A 22,362-nucleotide genomic window follows, 5' to 3' on the forward strand; every position below is an offset into this window, starting at 1 on the left:
CATTCCTCTTTATTGCTGAATGTTAATAGTATTCAATTGTGTGGACATATCACTGTGGTGTATCCATCCTCCTGTTGATGAACACCTGGGATGATTCTAGTTTTTGGCTCTTAGGTATATTTATTTTTCAAAAAATCAAGATTTTCCCCATTCACATAAAATACTGGCAGTGTTTATATTATAGTGCAATAATTTAATTCATAAAAAGCAACTATGAATATGTAGTTGATGTTCAATAGTAGCTGCATAAGTAAAGTGTTAATAAAATAAGATGTATTTGTGGTCCCTTACATTCTTTTGAATTTAGTTTTATGAGGTTTTTCTTCCCGTTTTGTTGGGGGAGGTTTTGGAGGGTTGTTGCTGTATGACTAAGACACTATTGATGCCCTTTCTCATCAGTAGTGCAGCCACATTGAACACATTTGCCAACAGCACTGGTAAAGTGGTATTCATTCATTTGTGCTCTCCCTCACTCTCTTGGGTTCAATGGCACATTGGAACTGATGCAATTCATGTTGAGCTCCAGAGGTATAGCTGCTTGTGGTCCAGGGTAAAGTGTAGAAGCTTCATTCTCATCAAGGCTGAGCTGCCATTATATTCACGTGAAGGGATTTTGTTACTCTCTTCACTTAAAACTTTACTTCTCATCTCTCATTCAAACAAGTCAATCAGAAGCCACTGGGGGAGTGGGGATATGAAGGGCCACTTCCCTAGCACAGCCCCAGAGAGATCTAGGAGGCAAAGAGTAGAAGGAATTATGCTCTGCATATGAGGGAAGCAGAAGGACCAGAGGTGCACAAATGCACACCAGAGTACAGCGTGGAAAAGATGCCCATGGCCCAGGACTGGGAACAGCAGAACAGTCTCCATGCCCTCAGGCTGGGCTCAAAACAGAACCACTGCACAGTGGTGAGGACAGGGACGAAGCCGGGCTGTGTGGACTAGTCACCAGACTAGATGAGATAATGGAAGATTCAGTGGATATCTGCAGGAACAGATAGATGGCTGGGGACCAGAGGTGCATCCTCATTCTACCTTCTGCCTTTGTACTAATAAGACACCTGACACTTGGCTCAAAAACAAAAAAAAATATATAGAAGATGACAAGCCAGAGTTGACTGAAATTAAGTTTCTACCAACATGGTAGTAGGAGGAGAATATAAAGAAATTAGGTTGGGTTATGGAAGAATAAATAAAGTTTTATTTCTCTGATACTCAAGCTTCTGGACAGAATTCATAATTGCTACACTTGTGTAAGCACAAACAATCTCCAGAAGGACTCACAGAAACCGTTACCCAAGTTGTTGACCCTGGAGAAAGAATATAGGTCTAGTGTAGGAAGGAGGCTTATTTTTAATGCTTATATTTTTGGATTATTTGAACTTTTAACCATATGAATTTTTAAATTTTTAAATAATTTCAAATATTCAAACTGAACAGATAGTACGTTCAATATTGAGTTGACATAAAAAACATTTCTTATTTCTATTCCAACTGTCATAAAAAACTTGGAAGAGTAACTTACCTGTTACCTTCATTTATAATAATATCATTTTATGTTCCTCGTTTTTTATGTACAGTCATTAGTACATGAGATAAATTTGAATATTAAAGAATTATGTGAAATAGAATTAAAAGTTGAATTCATTAGGTGAAGTTAATGGAAGTAAATACATTGTGTGTTTTAACTTTTAAACTGACTTACCTAAGATTGTACAGACATAACTAGTTTCTTAATTTGTCTTTTGCTTAACAATAAGAAGTACAGAGTAAATAATTCACATAAAGCTTTTAGAATCCCAGGGGAAAAAAATATGCTCTTATAAGTAGCACACTTTTTCTTTTGAGGTAAATTATTTGGTGATGTATTGAGTTATGGGAATTTGGCTAAATGCAGCATACCCAGGCACTTTGCTTCTATCTGGTGGTGTGTGGCAGTGGCATAGGGACTGTGTTGGCCACAAGGATTCTCTTTTCCATACTGTTACAAAGCTCCACTGGGTTTCTGATTCTTTTCTGGGGTAAAGAGAATCAAAGACAATATTATAAGGGACAAAACTCATGTGACAAAACATGTAGCAAGAAAATAGAAGCTTTGGGAGAGGTAAAACTGCCTATCAGTTTCCAAAACAAAGTGGGCCTTTGTTAGTTTATTGGAAATATTTCACGGGGATATCTGATGTCACTAGATGCTTGTTTCTGACTTTAGGAAGTTCACTTTGACTTCTAAGGGGTTCAAGACATCTAACACCTTATTTTTCCCTCCTTTATGATTCTGCTGTAATGCTATTTTCATCAATATATATTTCATAGATTTTATAATATAAACATATTTAATTTGGCATTTGTTTTTTATGAAAATGCAATGAAGGAAGACTTGGGGACTCAGTTAAATAAATTAGCTTAAGATTATTTTAATAATAATAATGTTTTCATGTCTGGGCTTAGAAGAGACCAACAGTCCAATGTACAAATATATAACAAGAGATAAAAAAGGAAGATGGGAGGGAAGAAGGAAGAAAAGGAGGGTGAGGGGAAGTAAAAGTGGGAGAGAGAAAGAGAAGAGGGAGGAGAGGGAAAGGGAGAGGAAGAGAGGAAAGAGAGAGAAAGGGAAGGAAAAAGACAGGGAGGGAGGGAAAGAGAGGAAGGGAGAGACGAAACGGATGGGTATTGAGCACCTACAATACACTAGACTTCTTCATACTGAAACTTTAATACAATGCTGCAAGAACGGTATTTGCCTACTTTTACCGCACAGAAATAGAGCTCAGAGAGGTGAAGCAGCTTTTTGCTTTTCTCATGGTATCCATTTGGCAAGTGGCTTGGTCAAGAGTCAAACCAGGGTAGTCTGATATCAGGGCCTCTGCCACCTTTTGTTTAACAGAACAGTCATCTCTCAAATAATGACAGTTTCACCGTTCCCTACTCTCACTTTTTTTTTTTTTTGAATCTTAAAGAGGCTAAATGAAGGAGACTGTGGGCAATAAGGGATAAAGTAAAATTACTCCAAAGCATATTTGATAAAAGGCAGAAGGACTCGGCTTTTAAAGATAAAAAAGGATTGTTTTAAAAAGTAGGAAAAAACTTTTTAAAAAAATGGTAGGAAAAACCACAGCTTAAGTAAAAGAGATATAAAATCCATAACTTTGGTCAAGAAAGCATCTATCAGATCAGTCATGAAAATAGGTGAAGAAAAATCAATCACATTTTATTGATTTAAAAAACAACAGAATTTGCACCACTTAACAGTCATATTTTGTATTTGTCAAGAAAACTCACTGAAGAAAATGAATTAGCTTCACAGAAATGAATTTGCCCTGAAAGAAACAAATCATATGATAACATCTATATTAATGGAATATAAACAAGCAAAATGTCAGAAGTAAAAAACTTTTCCTGGGTAAAAGTGGTACTTAGAAAGGTTTTTTTTTTTTTTTGGCCTCTTATTAACAAAGATTTTCAATTTATTTTAAGAAAATGTATATTTAGGGAAGCAGAGTTCTACTGATAAACTGCTTCTTTAAATGGCATATAAAGTATAAGACTTTATGACTAGACTTTCTGGCTAGCCTGATAAAATTTTTTTCTATATTTATACTATCTAGATCTATATTTCTTTCTAGAAAAAAATAAGTTTCTTGTGTAATTTTGAAGCCTCAACACTCTACCTATATGTCATCTTCAACTCTCAGTTCAAGAGCAACTTTCTCCAACAAACTCCCACCAGAGTCATCTCTCCTTTCTTTGGAACTCCTCTAGTACATTATCTGTTCCCCTTGGTCACATTTAAGGATTTCTATCCTGTATCACAAGCTTTTTAAAGATGGGGTCTTAGTGTCTTCTCTACTAAACCATTTGTTACTTGAGAGAACCATACCTCTTTTTAATTTACTATAAAAATAAAATGATTATTGCTAAATATTTGTTAAAAAGTGAATATAAAACAAATGAATATCATATGCTGACATTCAAGGATGAAATGATTATTTTCTTTTTAGTCTTGAGTATTATATTGCTTGAACTTAGTTTACATTAGTTTCTAATTTATCTTGAACTCTTCTGTCCAAACAAAAAACATTTAGTATAACAGAAAATCCAAATTCAGATATTGTTCCAAATTATGCAGATTGATTTTCATTGTAACTCTGGGTCAATAGACCTATTTCTTCAAAGTCAGCAAAAATGCAACAAATTGCCAACAAATTCAGGCATCCATTTACGTATGAGACAAGTTTTTAATGAGTGAATTTTGGTTCATTATTTATTTGCCCTCAAAAATCCCAGAGTTACACTTAAACAGCTTTTGAAGGAGAGACTGGAGTATACATAATGAGTTGACCTAATAATTTAGAAATTATTTGGAAGTATGACTCAAATCATTTGTCATTTCAGATAAACCATTTCCCTTCTTTGTTTGGCATAAATGAAATTATTAGACATATAATAGCATAATATTTTCTATATAAGGATATTGCAAAACTGAAAAAAATATCTAACCACACCCACGGCTTTGAAGAGGACCTGGATTCAGTTCTTAAAGAAGTCAAGTAATAGACATTATATGCAGTCTACATTAAGCCCAGTTCCATAGCTTAACAAGTCTCACTGATACCTTAGCACTTAACATCAATTTAATTTTAAGTAACTGCTCCTTAAGGGAGCAGTCAGCATCATTTGTTGCATTAAGCAAACCAAAGTGAGGAATGTTCCTGTAACTTACCATATATTTGGATTTAATTGCAGTTGGTGGTAGGAGTCAAAGTCATCTCGCAGGATAATGCTGTCACTATGTATTTCAGCTAAAAGAAAAAGGAAGTATTTAGGAAAGAAATATACTACAACAGTATATTTAGCTAAACACAAGTGTCAACATGCTGTATTTATGAAGAATAATGTATTTTAAAAGTAAATTTTAAATGAGCAGTTGATTTGCTTTGTCCCTCAAACTGCTAAGCGACAAGTGTAAAAAGCTCTGTGGTTTAGACACCTAGAAGTTGGGAAAACGAAAGACCCCAAAAGGAAACCTACGAAGCTATCACTAGGCAGGGGAGGCAGGAAGGCCAAAGTCAGCACCAACCTACAAGGAGAGGCTATTCGGAACTTGTCTTCCATCATTATGGCTTGGCTGTGTCCCTACCCAAATTTCATCTTCAATTGTTGTTCCCATAATCCCCATATATCATGGAAGGGACGGTAATTGAATCATGGGGGCAAGTTACTCTCATGCTGTTCTCGTGATAATAAGTTCTCATGAGATTTGATGGTTTTTTTTTTTTGAGACAGAGTCTCACTGTGTTGCCCAGGCTGGAGTGCAGTGGCACGATCTCAGCTCACTGCAACCTTCGTCTCCTGGGTTCAGGCAATTCTCCTCTTTCAGCCTCCGGAGTAGCTGGGATTACAGGTGCCTACTACCACGCCCAGCTAATTTTTATATTTTTAGTAGACGGGGTTCCGCCATGTTGGCCAGGCTGGTCTTGAACTCCTGACCTCAGGTGAGCCACCCGCCTCGGTCTCCCACAGTGCTGGGGTTACAGGCATGAGCCACCGTGCCCAGCTGAGATTTGATGGTTTTATAAGGGGCCCTTCCCTCTTTTGCTCAGCACTTCTTGCTGCCACCATGTGAAGAAGGACGTGTTTGCTTCCCCTTCTGCCACAATTGTAAGTTTCCTAAGGCCTTCCCAGCTATGCTGAATTGTGAATTGTGTGTCAATTAAACCTCTTTCCTTTATAAATAACCCAGTCTCAGGTATGTCTTTATTAGCAGTGTGAGAATGAACTAATATATCCACATTTCAACATATACTCATCCATGGCTTCCAAGAGACTGCCCAGACAGTGTCAGTGTCTAATTCACTTTAAAGCATGGAATTGGATAGAACATTCTGGCTATTTATTGTCAATTAAAATTGCTGTAATCTACTGATCCATTTTTTCTTCTCTTTCCCACTATCCTCTTGCCCTGGCTTGCTTTCTCTCCTTCCCTATATTCACTCATCTTTTATTGAATGTTTTTAAATTTGTTAACCTTTTTTTCTCTTTCAGAACTGCATAAGAGAATTTATCTATATGAATAAGTAAAATTCCTAAATAAAATCAATTTAGAAGTCAGGAGGAATGCCAGGGAGCCATACGTGGTTTTAAATATATTATCACTACACATTTGAGATATATTGAATACCTATTTTTAAGTTCTAGAAGAACTTTGGGCATGTCAAGCGCAATATTTTCGCCAACTGTAGAGTTCGTATTTCCACTGAATAGATGATGAATAAGTAAACTCAACTTTCATGGCTGGCTACAATGTAAATGTGCTCATTTTAAAGGCTGTGTGAGAAATGATGATTATTTCTATTCATGTTGTAAAAACTAATTTAGTACTTTAACAATGCTCTCATGTGATTCATGGTTTGCTTAGAAAGTTTGTTTCAGCTACTCTAATCTTTGGGTTGTGACAACTTTGTTTGAACTAGCTAACAGACTTTCTTTTGGAAAAATTAAAATAAGATTATCTGATTAACAAAAAACTCCCGTAACTTTTTCTTTTAAAGGTGACATTTTTATGTTTTTCAGGCTCACTCAAATATACTTCTCTGAAATCACTGGGTAATTAAAATCACTTCCCAATATCAGGAAGCATACTTTCACATTCTCTTTGGTGACATCCCCAACCATGGCAGTCCTTGCCTCCTTTATACCAGGTATGCCAGCAGGCAAGCACATAATGAAGTCATGGAAACCAGTGAATCAGCATGTACTGAGAGGACTGGATGCTCAGACTCGAAGCCTTAGGCATGAGAACAGGGAGAATATGGATATACACTGGAGAGAATGCTGTGATGTATTCTGTGCATGGGAGTGATTTAATGATTCCTCTGAGCGATGAGATGCAGTGCCTCAAATGCCTACAGTGTACAGCTCTCTAAGATACCCAATCTGGCTGAGACTTGGCTGGGCCACTGCGGGTCACCAGCCTGTCTTGGCTGCCAGAAGGCATGCTTCTAAGCGCTTGCATTTGTCTGCCAAATAAGAGGAGCCCCAAGCTGTAGCATTACATAAAAGTAGAGCTTCTCAAGGAAGATTTTCCAAGGAGGAAAAATAAATTAATTGGGTTTATAGGTTGAAAGGAAAAGCCCAAGAGACAAATAACTGACCTATCTGGAAAGTCCCATAGTGAGAGACATTTGAAAAGGCTGCAACCAGCTAGGATGATTTCTTTTCATTCTTATTAAATACTATAGTGTAGGAAATTGCTTTTAAAATGAGTCTTCACTGACACAAATGAGAAAATTAATGCTTAAAGATCACTTGTTTTCTAGAGACTTTTTTATTTACAAAGGCAATGGGTAAGCCTCATTGGATACCTGTTTGTGTATTGATTTACTTCCAAACACCACTATATTATTTACCATACACTTTATGAAAACAAAATCATTTAATCCTTATACCAACCCTGTGAGGTAGGTACTATTATTAATTCTACTTTGCAGATGAGAAAACTGAGGCACAGAGAGGTTAAGTAACTTGCTCAATATTGTGTGGCTAGCAAGTGGTAAAAGTGAGATAAACCCAGGCAGTTTCCCAGAATCTGTGCTCCTAACCACTATACACCCTGCCTCAAGAACTGTGGGCCACTAAGAGCATGACATTATGAAAAATCCATGGTGCCATTTTAAGAAGCAGGTATTTATTTAAACAGTCTCATTTCAAATTTTTTTTAAAGAAACAGGATCTTGCTTGCTGCCCAACTTGGAGGACAGTGTTACAATCATAGCTCGCCGCAGCCTTGAAATCCTGGTTTAAATGATCCTCCCATCTCAGCCCCCAAAGTAACTAGGACTTCAGGTGCATGCCACCACAATGACTAATTTTTAACATTTTTTTGGTAGAGATGGGGGTCTTGCTCTGCTACCCAGACTGGTCTTAAACACCTGGTCTCAAGTGATCCTCCCACCTCAGCCTCCCAAAGTGTTGGGGTTACAGGCATGAACCACCATGCCCAACTTCAGTTCGATTTTTAAAGAAAGGACAAAATAATTTCTTTTTCTTAACAATTCAGTACTAATTTGAGCATAAATCTCAAATCTTAAATGACTTCAATTCTTCCACATTTATGGCTTCTTGCACACTAGCTCTATGCTCTAACATTTATGATGGGCATTTAGTATTATGAGGGACTCTGGGGAAAATTCAGCATTAGAATGCAAAAGCTTACACTCAATAGGATCTCAGGGCTGAGGGTACTAACAGGTGCAAAAGTTCCTGCATGAGCCCCCAGCTGGGCAGCATGAATGTTTCCTCAAGGAGGTTCTGTGTTCAAGTATAATCCGTACCCAAGTCCAGTTTCAGTGACTGATCAACGATCAGAGAGGACAGCTTCCTCGCCTCTCTAACATCTGCTCACATAGCCAGAAAAGCCAAACAAGTAGATCAAGTACTAAGGTTAATGACATCAGAGTCTTAAACACTTACCTAGATGTGGGTGCACAGTGGCATCTGTTGGAGCTGAATCAAGAGAGGAAAGAAGAAAGACAACTGATCAGGAATGAAAGCAAAATCCAGTAATAAAGAGTCACAACACAGTTATAAAACTTAAGTCACATTAAGCAAATCAAATGGCTACAGACTTTTTAGTCTTTTTAGGAGTTTCTGGAACTCTTGAAAAAATAGAAGACAATAAATTTAATGATCTTATATTTTGTGCCAACACTTACTGGTTAAATCAGAGAAGAGTTTTGCAAAGATTCACTGAATTGTTAACTCTAATTAAAGATTTTCTTGAAACAAAAGGAATACTTGCCAATTATCCAATAATGACTAACAAAAACCTGGCACAATGATATACATTCTCTCACCAGTATCACAGTGCATATGAACAAGCCAAATCTGAAGCTTCAAGGAAAACAAGGGTTTATTTGCAAACTAGCTGGAAAAGTAGGAAAATTTATGTTGAAATTGAAACTTTGAAAATACAAATTAATAATGGTTTTACACATTAATTTCCTATCGTGAATTGTGTCTCCAGAAGATTTTAACTGTAATTTCCAGTATCTTCTAAATTGTCTGCAAAAACCTACAAGAAAAACTTGAAGAATGTCTTGTTGATGTTAATTATTTTAGACTTGCTTTTCAATGTATGCAATATTTATGTGAATTCCATGTTAATAATACTATGCTGATACAAGAATAATACTTGGACATAGTTTTGAAACTGATATGTTTTTGCATTAAAGGTAAATCAGCTCTTCTAATAAAAATGAAAACATTTTGTCAAGGTGGATCTGGACATTAAAGGAAAATGATTTTTTGATACTCAATTCAGTTACTGGAAGATCTTTAAGCAGGTAAGAAACACTTGGGTATGTGGATCTACTTTTCAATTGTCAATTTTATGAACTCTTAATATAGGCCAAATATTTCTTAAGATGTGCTATAAGTGTAAAGTACATGCTAAATTTTGGAGATTTAGTACAAAAAATGTTAAATATCTCATTAATAGTTTTAAATTCACCACATTATATCAAAATGCTTAATATTTTACATATTCTGTTAATAAAATACATTATTAAATTAATTTCATCTATTTCTTTCCATTTTTTAGATGTGACTACTAGAATATTTAAAATTGCACATGGGGCTTACATTATACTTCTATTAGACAGTGCTGAATACAGCTAGGAGGGACATTTGTACTGTATATCAATTAGGAAATCATTATCAAGCAGGAGGTGGTGGAGTTACAAAAGGAAGACCGAGTCACTCAGAGAGAACGTAAGGTATAAAGTGAGGCTGAGAGAAGTAGCTCATGCCTGTAATCCCAGCACTTTGGGAGACTGAGGCAAGAGGATTACTTAAGGCCAAGAGTTTGAGACCAGCCTGGGCAATATAGTAGGAGACCTCGTCTCTAAAACATTAAAAATCAGCTGGGAATGGTGGTGCACGCCTGTAGTCCTAGCTACTCAGGAGGCTGAGGCAGGAGGATCACCTGAGGCCAGGAGTTTGCGGATGCAGTGAGCTAGGAATGCAACATCACACTCCAGCCTGAGCAAGAGAGTCAGACCCTGTCTCTAAATAAATAATAAAAAGAAAGAAGTGAAATGCACAGTCAAATGTATATTTAATGGACAGATGGAAGAAGACAAGCTAGCAAAGGTGACTGAGTAAAAGTGCACTCCATTAAGGAAATAAGAAAAAGAGTTTTAAGAGCTAAGAGAGTTGAAGGAGAGGCCAAAATAATCTTAATAAAGCTGATATCTATGAAGAACATCCTGCTATTAAGGCACTGTGCTAAGGAATGTCTATAGATGAACTCAGGGATTTGGGCCTCAGAATCTAGACTCAACTACTGTGCAGACTGCTCTTTCTAGAAGGTTAGCTGCAAAGGTGAGAAATAAGATCTTATATGGAGATGAGGACCAAAGGGATTTTTTTGTTGTTTGTTTTGTTTCTTAAGATATTATGATAGTGGCCGGGCCCGGTAGCTCATGCCTGTAATCCCAGCACTTTGGGAGGCCGAGGTGGGCAGATCACGAGGTCAGGAGATTGAGACCATCCTGGCTAACACTGTGAAACCCTGTCTCCACTAAAAATAAAAAAATTAGCCAGTTGCGGTGGCGGGTGCCTGTAGTCCCAGCTACTCGGGAGGCTGAGGCAGGAGAATGGAGAGAACTTGGGAAGCGGAGCTTGCAGTGAGCTGATCGCACTACTGCACTCCAGCCTGGCGGACAGAGTGAGACTCCATCTCAAGAAAAAAAAAAAAGAAGATACTATGATAGTTTACCATGCCTAATGTTAGCTATATTGCAAAAGGGATTCTCTGTATTCATGTTATAAAGTGTTAAAAAGAAAAGAAAAACACCTGTCTACACAATATGGAACTTTTCAAATTATTTCACAGGTTGTGAAATAAATTGGTTAAATTAAATGTAGGAAAAGTTATGACAATTACTAATTAGAAATATTTACTATGCAATACAATAGTTACATACGTGTAACAAAATATCTGCAGAAATACTGTTGCCTACTTTACATTAAATGACTTTGGTGACCAAGGCCTCAACCCAATAAAGGGAATAAGTTATAAAATGCTTTAAATTGTTTATTGAAATGGACATCTACCTTTGCTAAATTATCTGGACACATGGAAGCTTTCACTGAAACACCTACATCACAATTATCAGGAGAGGGCCATTTTAGAAAGACCCACTGAGTCAGAATCTCTGAGGGTGGAGGCCCAGAAGTTGTATTTTTTAAAACTGCCTTGACTGATTCTGACAGAAAGCCAGATTTAAAATTCACTGGTTTAAACTACACAATCCACTGCTTATTTTTATAGTATGCTGAACTGTTCTCTGTGTTAAGTACTTATCTTTGCTCTCAAGAAGAAATAGGCTCCTCAAAAGCAGAAAATATGTCCACTCAAGACATAAGCCAAAGCTGGTAATAGTGTCTCAATAAATAATAAATTGATTTGAAAGCTACTTCTTAGTTGTAATATATTTTATGGTATTTCAGAAAATAATTGAAGATCCAAACCTTTAAAAAATGCCAGAATAGACACAAAACATTGTCCAAAAGTCCTTCACTATAAGTGGTCTGGGGAGCTTTAACACCAAGTCAGTATTTACCTGGATTTAATTTAACTCAACAAATTTACATCATATTTTAAATCACTAGTTAGGAAGGTCTGTTTTAATATATTTTAACAAAAATGTCCACTATCTGAGATAACTAAACATTATTTCCTCAAAAAGAGAAACCTTTAGTATGCGAAACTTAATGCAAGGAAAAGTACAAATTTTCCTGAAAAAGATTCACGTATATGTGGCATAAAAATGGGCCAAAGCCTAGTAAAGTACTGGGCCTAGAAGCTTATTTTAATCATTTCTCAATAAGTGACCATATCAATCTAGTTTTATGTAGTATAAACAAATTTTCTAAGCCTGTAGGAAGTTCACCATCTTTTCCACATTTACTGAAGTAAATGCACCATGGAAAAATTAAAGTAGCCTGAGGAAGAATGATATAGTTCAACATTATTTAGTATACTCCCATTTGGATACTACCTGCCTTGCCTCATACTAGTGACTATGAGTGAATTATTATAATATAATATATATATAATATATAATATAATATAATATATACAATTATATTATATGAACTTGGCATAAAGGCCTTTACTCTTTCCTTTATTAAATGTAAAATGTGTACTTGCTAGACAGGTCCTCATTTGTCAACTGTCCAAGTGCTTACCCAATAGCATATCTCCAAGTCTACCTTTCCTGTTCCTCTGCCATTGAACTAGCTCTAGATTGAATCATTGAATTTTTCTAGATTGCTCGTATGTTTTTATCTCAACATTTTATTGGTCTGTTACTGATTTTCTGCCTCTCCCAGGACCGTAGAATGCCCCACCCCACCTTGCATCTTGCCCAGTTTCTCAGCTCCCTTGAATTTAAAGTTGCATGATTAAAATCTAGCAACGACATAAAATTGTCAAATGGCTTAAACTAGGGAGTTTTGGTTTCTGAGAATGAGAGAGAACAGAAATGTTCTTAAAGAAGTGGGTTTTGGAATACACCTCCTTTAACAGAAGTGTAAAAGATATTGCAGTTTCTTCCAGGTATTTCTGTGGTAAAGATAAGAAGATCAGGTCAGATGACCAAAGGTATGCACAGAGGAAGATGCACTAGGGATGGGAACCCTGCTACTTGTCAGAAGATACTGAATTGAAGAGAGAGAAAGATAGGCTGGACTTGTTCTGTGCCCAGAGAGATCACTGTGGGGAAGCTTCATAATGTGGTCCTAATTTAGTTTCATTGGTGAGACCCATGAAACTGTACATAGAGGCTCGAAGGAACTTATGGAAAGATAAATGATTTAATAACGAATCAAGTGTTTGTATAAATCAAACTGAATTTCTACATGTTTTCAGAAGTGAATATTTTTTCTATAAGGTAGGATGTTCAACTAGGAATGAATGTTCAGCTAGGATGAATCTAGGAATATCCAATTTCGTTAAGAGTTCCCTGTTAGAAATTGCATGTGAATGTATTTGTGTTTCAATGAACTTTAAATCTCATTCAGAATAACCATACATCTCTGTAATCTTTATCCAGAAATACAATGCCATTGAAATTCACAAACATTACAGAAACTATGTCCTTTGTAAAGCTTGATCAAGTTCAAGCAACTGGACTGAATTGGAAATTGACCTTAGGTATATCATGATAACGTAAAGAGTATGCTAAACGTCCTCAGACTGAATTAATTAAAACCACAGATAAAATATAAAATGTTACACAGGTAAGTTAAAATAAAGGTTTTACTTTGCCTAAAGAACAAGTAAAAGCAAGCCAACAGAATGGCGGAATTAAGACAGAATCTCTCTAAAATTACCAGGGTTTTTAAAAGCTTTTTTCCAGCTAGGGATTCAGAATGAAAGCCTAGCCTACTTTGACTTGTTTTTAGTTGAAAAAGCCAAACTTCTTTAAAACTATCAATACAAATTGGTAGCAATTTTTACTAGGAAAGTATTGATAAATGAGAATCTACTTAATTTCATAAGTCAAATCCCTCTTGAGAGCAGAGCAGTTAAATGAGAAAAAAATGAAATTTTAAAGTTTTCAGCATAATACAATCTTTTCATACTAGATAAGTAAATAAATGTTATGAGTGTCAAAACCACTCATAACTGTGTACTTATGATTTCTTTTCCAGATTCTTTTTGATGTTTGTGATAGTGCCACTTAAAAGTTATTTGTCTCCAAATTCTCTCTCCAGTGGGGCCTATGCAGATGATGTTTTGGCAAAATACAAAGATTTAGATCAGCGATGAAATGCTTCAGCAACATTCTAAGTCTTTCCTTAGCCGGGCATTTTCCTAGATGCTTGAGTATTATTAAGTCACCTGAAGATTACATACGTATTTTACTAAGATTTCACAGACTACGCAAAGAGGACAGAAATAGATTTTTAAAATCAATAAGCTTAAACATGTTAAGAATAAAAGTAAACAATCATTGTTTTTAGAAGGTACTTTGAAGTTTGAAAAAAATAGATTGCTTATAGAACTTCTTTTTTAAAAAAATTCAGCTGTACTATTCTTGAAATGATTTACTAACCACCATTAGCTAGTAAAAGAAAGAGACTGGAACTGCCTTGAATGAACACAAGAACTCTGTACTAATGCAGATTTCATAAAGATAATTATTCAAAAAATAGTGAGGGTGAATGATTATTACGTGGAACAGTCACGAAAAGACCCAGTTCATGAGATAAGCAATTCATATCACAAGGCTTGATTGAGCCTAACATGAAAGCAAGTAAATTCAGTACCAAAAGTTTCAAAGGAATAACACGCTTCTTGGTCTCTTTAAACAAGGTTACCATTTATTCGCTTAAAATGAAAGCAGAAAAAGTGCATACTGATACTTTTTTGAATAAATGATGGAAAACTCTTAGCTCATATATGTTAACATGTCTCTGTGTTGGTGATAGTTCTAGTCAGAAGAATTGCGGGTCTTTTCCCAAGGAATATCTTTGTTTGGGAAAGGTGAAAAATTATTTTTAAAAACTCACTATTTTCACTCAGTGTGAATTAATCTGGCCTTCATCGCGGTATGACAAGAACCACTTTTTACTCACTTTTTAAACTTTGAAGTGCAACTAATGTATTGCTCGTCATTAAACAGACTTACTTTGTGAACATTACCTTTAATTTACTAAATATATTTTTGTCTCCAAATTACCTCCAATTATTTAAAGCATCTCAAAGATTATAATGAGTGGTTTATCCTTATGACAGTTTCTCTTGCATTAGCACCAGCTGAGCTTTGCAGACAGAAATGAAAGTTAGAACATTTCTGCAAACTAATACAGGCAGCAAATATCTCCACATTAGCTTCTGTAACTATATTTGGTTATTGGTGCTCACAGTCATACTTTTCTTAATAACATTTTAATAGCTTAAACTATTGGGCCTTTCAAAATAAATATTATAAACATGGATCCTTAGATGGTATCTCAATATTAAATTGAAGCCTAAATTCCTCCCATCATCAATTCAATTTGTCCAGGAGACAAATCACATGCTAAAAGTTAAAAAGAAAAAGCTTCATTTCTTTTTTTTTTTTTTTTTTTTTATTATACTTTAGGGTTTTAGGGTATATGTGCACAATGTGCAGGTTTGTTACATATGTATCCATGTGCCATGTTGATTTCCTGCACCCATTAACTCGTCATTTAGCATTAGGTGTATCTCCTAATGCTGTCCCTCCCCCCTCCCCCCACCCCACAACAGTCCCCGGAGCGTGATGTTCCCCTTCCCGTGTCCATGAGTTCTCATTGTTCAATTCCCACCTATGAGTGAGAACATGCGGTGTTTGGTTTTTTGTCCTTGCGATAGTTTACTGAGAATGATGTTTTCCAGTTTCATCCATGTCCCTACAAAGGACACGAACTCATCATTTTTTACGGCTGCATAGTATTCCATGGTGTATATGTGCCACATTTTCTTAATCCAGTCTATCGTTGTTGGACATTTGGGTTGGTTCCAACTCTTTGCTATTGTGAATAGTGCCACAATAAACATACGTGTGCATGTGTCTTTATAGCAGCATGATTTATAGTCCTTTGGGTATATACCCAGTAATGGGATGGCTGGGTCAAATGGTATTTCTAGTTCGAGATCCCTGAGGAATCGCCACACTGACTTCCACAATGGTTGAACTAGTTTACAGTCCCACCAACAGTGTAAAAGTGTTCCTATTTCTCCACATCCTCTCCAGCACCTGTTGTTTCCTGATTTTTTAATGATGGCCATTCTAACTGGTGTGAGATGGTATCTCACTGTGGTTTTGATTTGCATTTCTCTGATGGCCAGTGATGATGAGCATTTCTTCATGTGTTTTTTGGCTGCATAAATGTCTTCTTTTGAGAAGTGTCTGTTCATGTCCTCTGCCCACTTTTTGATGGGGTTGTTTGTTTTTTTCTTGTAAATTTGTTTGAGTTCATTGTAGATTCTGGATATTAGCCCTTTGTCAGATGAGTAGGTTGCAAAAATTTTCTCCCATTCTGTAGGTTGCCTGTTCACTCTGATGATAGTTTCTTTTGCTGTGCAGAAGCTCTTTAGTTTAATGAGATCCCATTTGTCGATTTTGGCTTTTGTTGCCATTGCTTTTGGTGTTTTAGACATGAAGTCCTTGCCCACGCCTATGTCCTGAATGGTATTGCCTAGGTTTTCCTGTAGGATTTTAATGGTTTTAGGTCTAACATATAAGTCTTTAATCCATCTTGAATTAATTTTTGTATAAGGTGTAAGGAAGGGATCCAGTTGCAGTTTTCTACATATGGCTAGCCAGTTTTCCCAGCACCATTTATTAAATAGGGAATCCTTTCCCCATTTCTTGTTTTTGTCAGGTTTGTCAAAGATCAGATAGTTGTAGCTATGCGGCATCATTTCTGAGGGCTCTGTTCTGTTCCATTGATCTATGTCTCTGTTATGGTACCAGTACCATGCTGTTTTGGTTACTGTAGCCTTGTAGTATAGTTTAAAGTCAGGTAGCGTGATGCCTCCAGCTTTGTTCTTTTGGCTTAGGATTGACTTGGTGATGCGGGCTCTTTTTTGGTTCCATATGAACTTTAAAGTAGTTTTTTCCAATTCTGTGAAGAAAGTCATTGGTAGCTTGATGGGGATGGCATTGAATCTATAAATTACCTTGGGCAGTATGGCCATTTTCACAATATTGATTCTTCCAACCCATGAGCATGGAATGTTCTTCCATTTGTTTGTATCCTCTTTTATTTCATTGAGCAGTGGTTTGTAGTTCTCCTTGAAGAGGTCCTTCACATCCCTTGTAAGTTGGATTCCTAGGTATTTTATTCTCTTTGAAGCAATTGTGAATGGGAGTTCACTCATGATTTGGCTCTCTGTTTGTCTGTTATTGGTGTACAAGAATGCTTGTGATTTTTGTACATTAATTTTGTATCCTGAGACTTTGCTGAAGTTGCTAATCAGCTTAAGGAGATTTTGGGCTGAGACAATGGGGTTTTCTAGATATACAATCATGTCATCTGCAAACAGGGACAATTTGACTTCCTCTTTTCCTAATTGAATACCCTTTATTTCCTTCTCCTGCCTGATTGCTCTGGCCAGAACTTCCAGCACTATGTTGAATAGGAGCGGTGAGAGAGGGCATCCCTGTCTTGTGCCAGTTTTCAGAGGGAATGCTTTCAGTTTTTGCCCATTCAGTATGATATTGGCTGTGGGTTTGTGATAGATAGCTCTTATTATTTTGAGATACGTCCCATCAATACCTAATTTATTGAGAGTTTTTAGCATGAAGGGTTGTTGAATTTTGTCAAAGGCCTTTTCTGCATCTATTGAGATAATCATGTGGTTTTTGTCTTTGGTTCTGTTTATATGCTGGATTACATTTATTGATTTGCGTATGTTGAACCAGCCTTGCATCCCAGGGATGAAGCCCACTTGATCATGGTGGATAAGCTTTTTGATGTGCTGCTGGATTCGGTTTGCCAGTATTTTATTGAGGATTTTTGCATCAATGTTCATCAAGGATATTGGTCTGAAATTCTCTTTTTTGGTTATGTCTCTGCCAGGTTTTGGTATCAGGACGATGCTGGCTTCGTAAAATGTGTTAGGGAGGATTCCCTCTTTTTCTATCAATTGGAATAGTTTCAGAAGGAACGGTACCAGTTCCTCCCTGTACCTCTGGTAGAATTCAGCTGTGAATCCATCAGGTCCTGGACTCTTTTTGGTTGGTAAGCTATTGATTATTGCCACAATTTCAGAACCTGTTATTGGTCTATTCAGAGATTCAACTTCTTCCTGGTTTAGTCTTGGGAGGGTGTATTTGTCGAGGAATTTATCCATTTCTTCTAGATTTTCTAGTTTATTTGCATAGAGGTGTTTGTAGTATTCTCTGATGGTAGATTGTATTTCTGTGGGATCGGTGGTGATATCCCCTTTTTCGTTTTTTATTGCATCTATTTGATTCTTCTCTCTTTTCTTCTTTATTAGTCTTGCTAGTGGTCCATCAATTTTGTTGATCTTTTCAAAAAACCAGCTCCTGGATTCATTAATTTTTTGAAGGGTTTTTTGTGTCTCTATTTCCTTCAGTTCTGCTCTGATTTTAGTTATTTCTAGCCTTCTGCTAGCTTTTGAATGTGTTTGCTCTTGCTTTGCTAGTTCTTTTAATTGTGATGTTAGGGTGTCAATTTTGGATCTTTCCTGCTTTCTCTTGTGGGCATTTAGTGCTATAAATTTCCCTCTACACACTGCTTTGAACGTGTCCCAGAGATTCTGGTATGTTGTGTCTTTGTTCTCGTTGGTTTCAAAGAACATCTTTATTTCTGCCTTCATTTCATTATGTACCCAATAGTCATTCAGGAGCAGGTTGTTCAGTTTCCATGTAGTTGAGCAGTTTTGACTGAGTTTCTTAATCCTGAGTTCTAGTTTGATTGCACTGTGGTCTGAGAGACAGTTTGTTATAATCTCTGTTCTTTTACATTTGCTGAGAAGAGCTTTACTTCCAACTATGTGGTCAATTTTGGAATAGGTGTGGTGTGGTGCTGAAAAAAATGTATATTCTGTTGATTTGGGGTGGAGAGTTCTGTAGATGTCTATTAGGTCCACTTTATGTAGAGCTGAGTTCAATTCCTGGATATCCTTATTAACTTTCTGTCTCGTTGATCTGTCTAATGCTGACAGTGGGGTGTTAAAATCTCCCATTATTATTGTGTGGGAGTTTAAGTCCCTTTGTAGGTCACTGAGGACTTGCTTTATGAATCTGGGTGCTCCTGTGTTGGGTGCATATATATTTAGGATAGTTAGCTCTTCTTGTTGAATTGATCCCTTTACCATTATGTAATGGCCTTCTTTGTCTCTTTTGATCTTTGTTGGTTTAAAGTCTATTTTATCAGAGACTAGGATTGCAACCCCTGCCTTTTTTTGTTTTCCAGTTGCTTGATAGATCTTCCTCCATCCCTTTATTTTGAGTCTATGTGTGTCTCTGCACGTGAGATGGGTTTCCTGAACACAGCACACTGATGGGTCCTGACTCCTTATCCAGTTTGCCAGTCTGTGTCTTTTGATTGGAGCATTTAGCCCATTTACATTTAACGTGAATATTGTTATGTGTGAATCTGATCCTGTCATTATGATGTTAGTTGGTTATTTTGCTCGTTAGTTGCTATAGTTTCTTCCTAGCCTCGATGGTCTTTACAATTTGGCATGTTTTTGCAGGGGCTGGTACCGGTTGTTCCTTTCCATGTTTAGTGCTTCCTTCAGGAGCTCTTTTAGGGCAGGCCTGGTGGTGACAAAATCACTCAGCATTTGCTTGTCTGTAAAGAATTTTATTTCTCCTTCACTTATGAAGCTTAGTTTGGCAGGATAGGAAATTCTGGGTTGAAAATTCTTTTCTTTAAGAATGTTGAATATCGGCCCCCACTCTCTTCTGGCTTGTAGAGTTTCTGCTGAGAGATCAGCTGTTAGTCTGATGGGCTTCCCTTTGTGGGTAACCCGACCTTTCTCTCTGGCTGCCCTTAACATTTTTTCCTTCATTTCAATTTTGGTGAATCTGACAATTATGTGTCTTGGAGTTGCCCTTCTCGAGGAGTATCTTTGTGGCGTTCTCTGTATTTCCTGAATCTGAATGCTGGCCTGCCTTGCTAGATTGGGGAAGTTCTCCTGGATAATATCTTGCAGAGTGTTTTCCAACTTGGTTCCATAGAAAAAGCTTCATTTCTTAAGAAGCATTTCTGTGCATATGCTCTTTCAAAAGTTGAGCCTGCCAGAATCTCATAGATCACAGCAGCCTGAAGTAGGCATATTATAAAGAATGAGGTCGTGTTTAATTCCCCTAAAGGTTATTTTCTTGACATATGTGTTTTTTTCTTTCAACTGACTTATTTTGGATGGAAATTTTAAAGTAATCATCTGACTCCAAAGTATAGCAGTACTAATAAATTTCAGCCAACTTGTTGAACAAATTACTCAGCGCAAAGAATGGAGACTTAAATATGTGGAGCAGAAAAAGGAAAAGATGCCTGAAAATGAATTGAGGAGGTGGTAAATGAGCTTTAAGCTAATATTATTGATTACTTTAAAAAAAAAAAGCTGTTTTAAAAAAAGCATCATACGTAGACGGCAAGCAATTCTTACAAATACAGGTATTATGTTACAGGGACTATATCTCCTGAATCATTTTGGAATTCAAAGGCCCCAGGTAGTTTTGCCTCAGGTATCTCTGCACCTAATTTGAAATTCAAACGTATTAAACTTCCAAAGCTAAATATGACAAATTAGACATGGGCTCTGAAGTTAGCATTTAATGAGCTATGAACCTAGACTTTCATCTCCCCAGGAATAATTTCTTTATTACTTTTTGTATTTTATTGCAATAAAGCACCATTTGACCTTCAAGTATGATAATTAAGCTTCCAAAAACGTTATAAATTTAGAGTGAAAACAGTTCTCCCTGTGTTCAGGAACACACTTATGATCAGTATAAAAGATTTCCTAATATTTAAAGACAGCTAAATTATACACAGAACCAGCAATATTAGGAATTATTTTTCTCTTCCCTCTCTGATTTTCCACCTCAACTTGATTTGTGTCTCAAAACAATTTATCATCTTTCATATTCTAAAATAAATGAAATAGAAACAAAATGAAAATATATCTTTATAACCTGCAACTAGGAGATAGAGAACTCTTTCAGATAAGATTTATTCCAATAGGAGCCATAAATAATGGGGCCTTAAACATTGAAAATTATGGCTCATTGTCTTACCATGCTCATGTCCCCACCTTTTCTGGGGAGACATCCATACATTTTTCAAAAATTTGCTTACGATATAAATACAAGTTTTAAGTGAAAAATCAGAATGCAAAACGGTATCATTTGAATTGTTGGTACATTTTTATTTTTATATTTATTCATATTTTGAGAGAGTGTCTCGTTCTGTTGGCCAGGCTAGAGTGCAGTGGTGCATCTTGGCTCACTGCAATCTCGACCTCCTGGGCTTAAATGATCCTCCTGCCTCAGTCTCCCAAGAAGCTGGGACTACAGGCATGCAGCACCAAGACAAGTAAATTTTTTTTTTTTTTTTTTTTTGGGTAGAGACAAGATCTTACCACATTGCCCAGGCTAGTCTTGAACTCCTGGGCTCAAGCAATCCACCTGCCTCAGCCTCCCAAAGTGCTGGGATTACAGGCATGAGCAACCATGCCTGGCCAAATTTTAATTTTTAAAAAATTGTTGCTGTGTAGCAACTTTTTAAAAATTCTAGACCTTTGAGAACTTGAAGAGATGAAGCTCATAGATGGAGGAGATGTGAGAAATTGCAGGTATAAATTGACCCAAAACCTGAGAATGTATGGCTTTTAAGTAACATTTAGAGGTTGGAAGGAAAATCACTAGGCTCAGAAGAGGAAGAAGGAGAAGGAAGAAGTGGAGGAGACGGAAGAAACCTTGTTGCTAACATCAACAGAAATTGCTAGAGATTTTCCAACGTCTATGCTTCTTTTCTTTATTTCTTTCTCAGCGCCCCCCATAGCTTCCTGTGACAAAGGAATTAAGTTCTGCCCATATGAGGTGAGCAGAAGCGACTAGGGTAACTTTCAGGGCTGGGTGATGTCCTAAAGGAATGGGCATGCTTCCTTGGCCCTTTCCCCTCCCTGCTGTAGGAGGCGGTGAGTGCTGGAGCAGCCACCTTGGCTCCTAGATATGGAAGCTACATGCTGTGCACAGTGGAACCACCCTGCCAGCCCTAGACCATCTATCCTCAAACCGATTTATGACTAAGAAATAAACTTCTAGTCATTTAACCCACCCACATGTTGAAGTACTTTGCTTAGTACCACAAGTACATAGAAGCTTAATTGATACTCTAACTACAATAGTTAATTTCCCGTGGGTGAGGAAAGGGTCCCTTTTGGGGAAAATTTCTTCTCTTTATCTGAGTCATAATCTTAAAGGCCACAGTAGCAATTAGAGCTGATCAACCTGCAAATTCCTGTGAGTAGAGAGACTCTATCTTGAATATCTCTGCATTCCCAATGCTGAGCACAATGTCTCACACATGGCAGTTCCAAAAATGCTAGTTGAATGTATTCTGATAACATCAGCAAGCCAATATTACTAAAACCATTGTTGTTAGAAAATTCTAATCATCTCCTCTGTTCCTTTTCTTCCTTATTGCTTGTACATATGTCATCTTCTTCCTTCACTTTTCTTCATATTTCTTTTCACTTTCCTTTACATACCTAAGGATGAATTGTACAATCTGTCTTGCTCTAAGATAGATTTAAGGCAGCTTACAAAAAAAGGCAGACAGCTG

General features: G+C 36.7%; 1 protein-coding gene across 2 annotated transcripts in view; it reads right to left on the reverse strand.

The window, feature by feature from the left end:
• Positions 1-22,362, reverse strand: part of RELN (reelin) — a 533,709-nt gene that overhangs the window by 272,209 nt on the left and 239,138 nt on the right. For both annotated transcript variants that reach the window (XM_055283529.2, XM_055283528.2), the window contains exons 5-6: positions 8,470-8,502; positions 4,721-4,799 (exon numbers count right to left, since the gene is read on the reverse strand). In XM_055283529.2, coding sequence (XP_055139504.1) covers positions 4,721-4,799; positions 8,470-8,502 — 112 coding nt within the window. The remainder of the gene's footprint in view (positions 1-4,720; positions 4,800-8,469; positions 8,503-22,362) is intronic.

Source organism: Symphalangus syndactylus, chromosome 6 (genome assembly GCF_028878055.3).
Source record: "Symphalangus syndactylus isolate Jambi chromosome 6, NHGRI_mSymSyn1-v2.1_pri, whole genome shotgun sequence".
Taxonomy (NCBI): Eukaryota; Metazoa; Chordata; class Mammalia; order Primates; family Hylobatidae; genus Symphalangus; species Symphalangus syndactylus.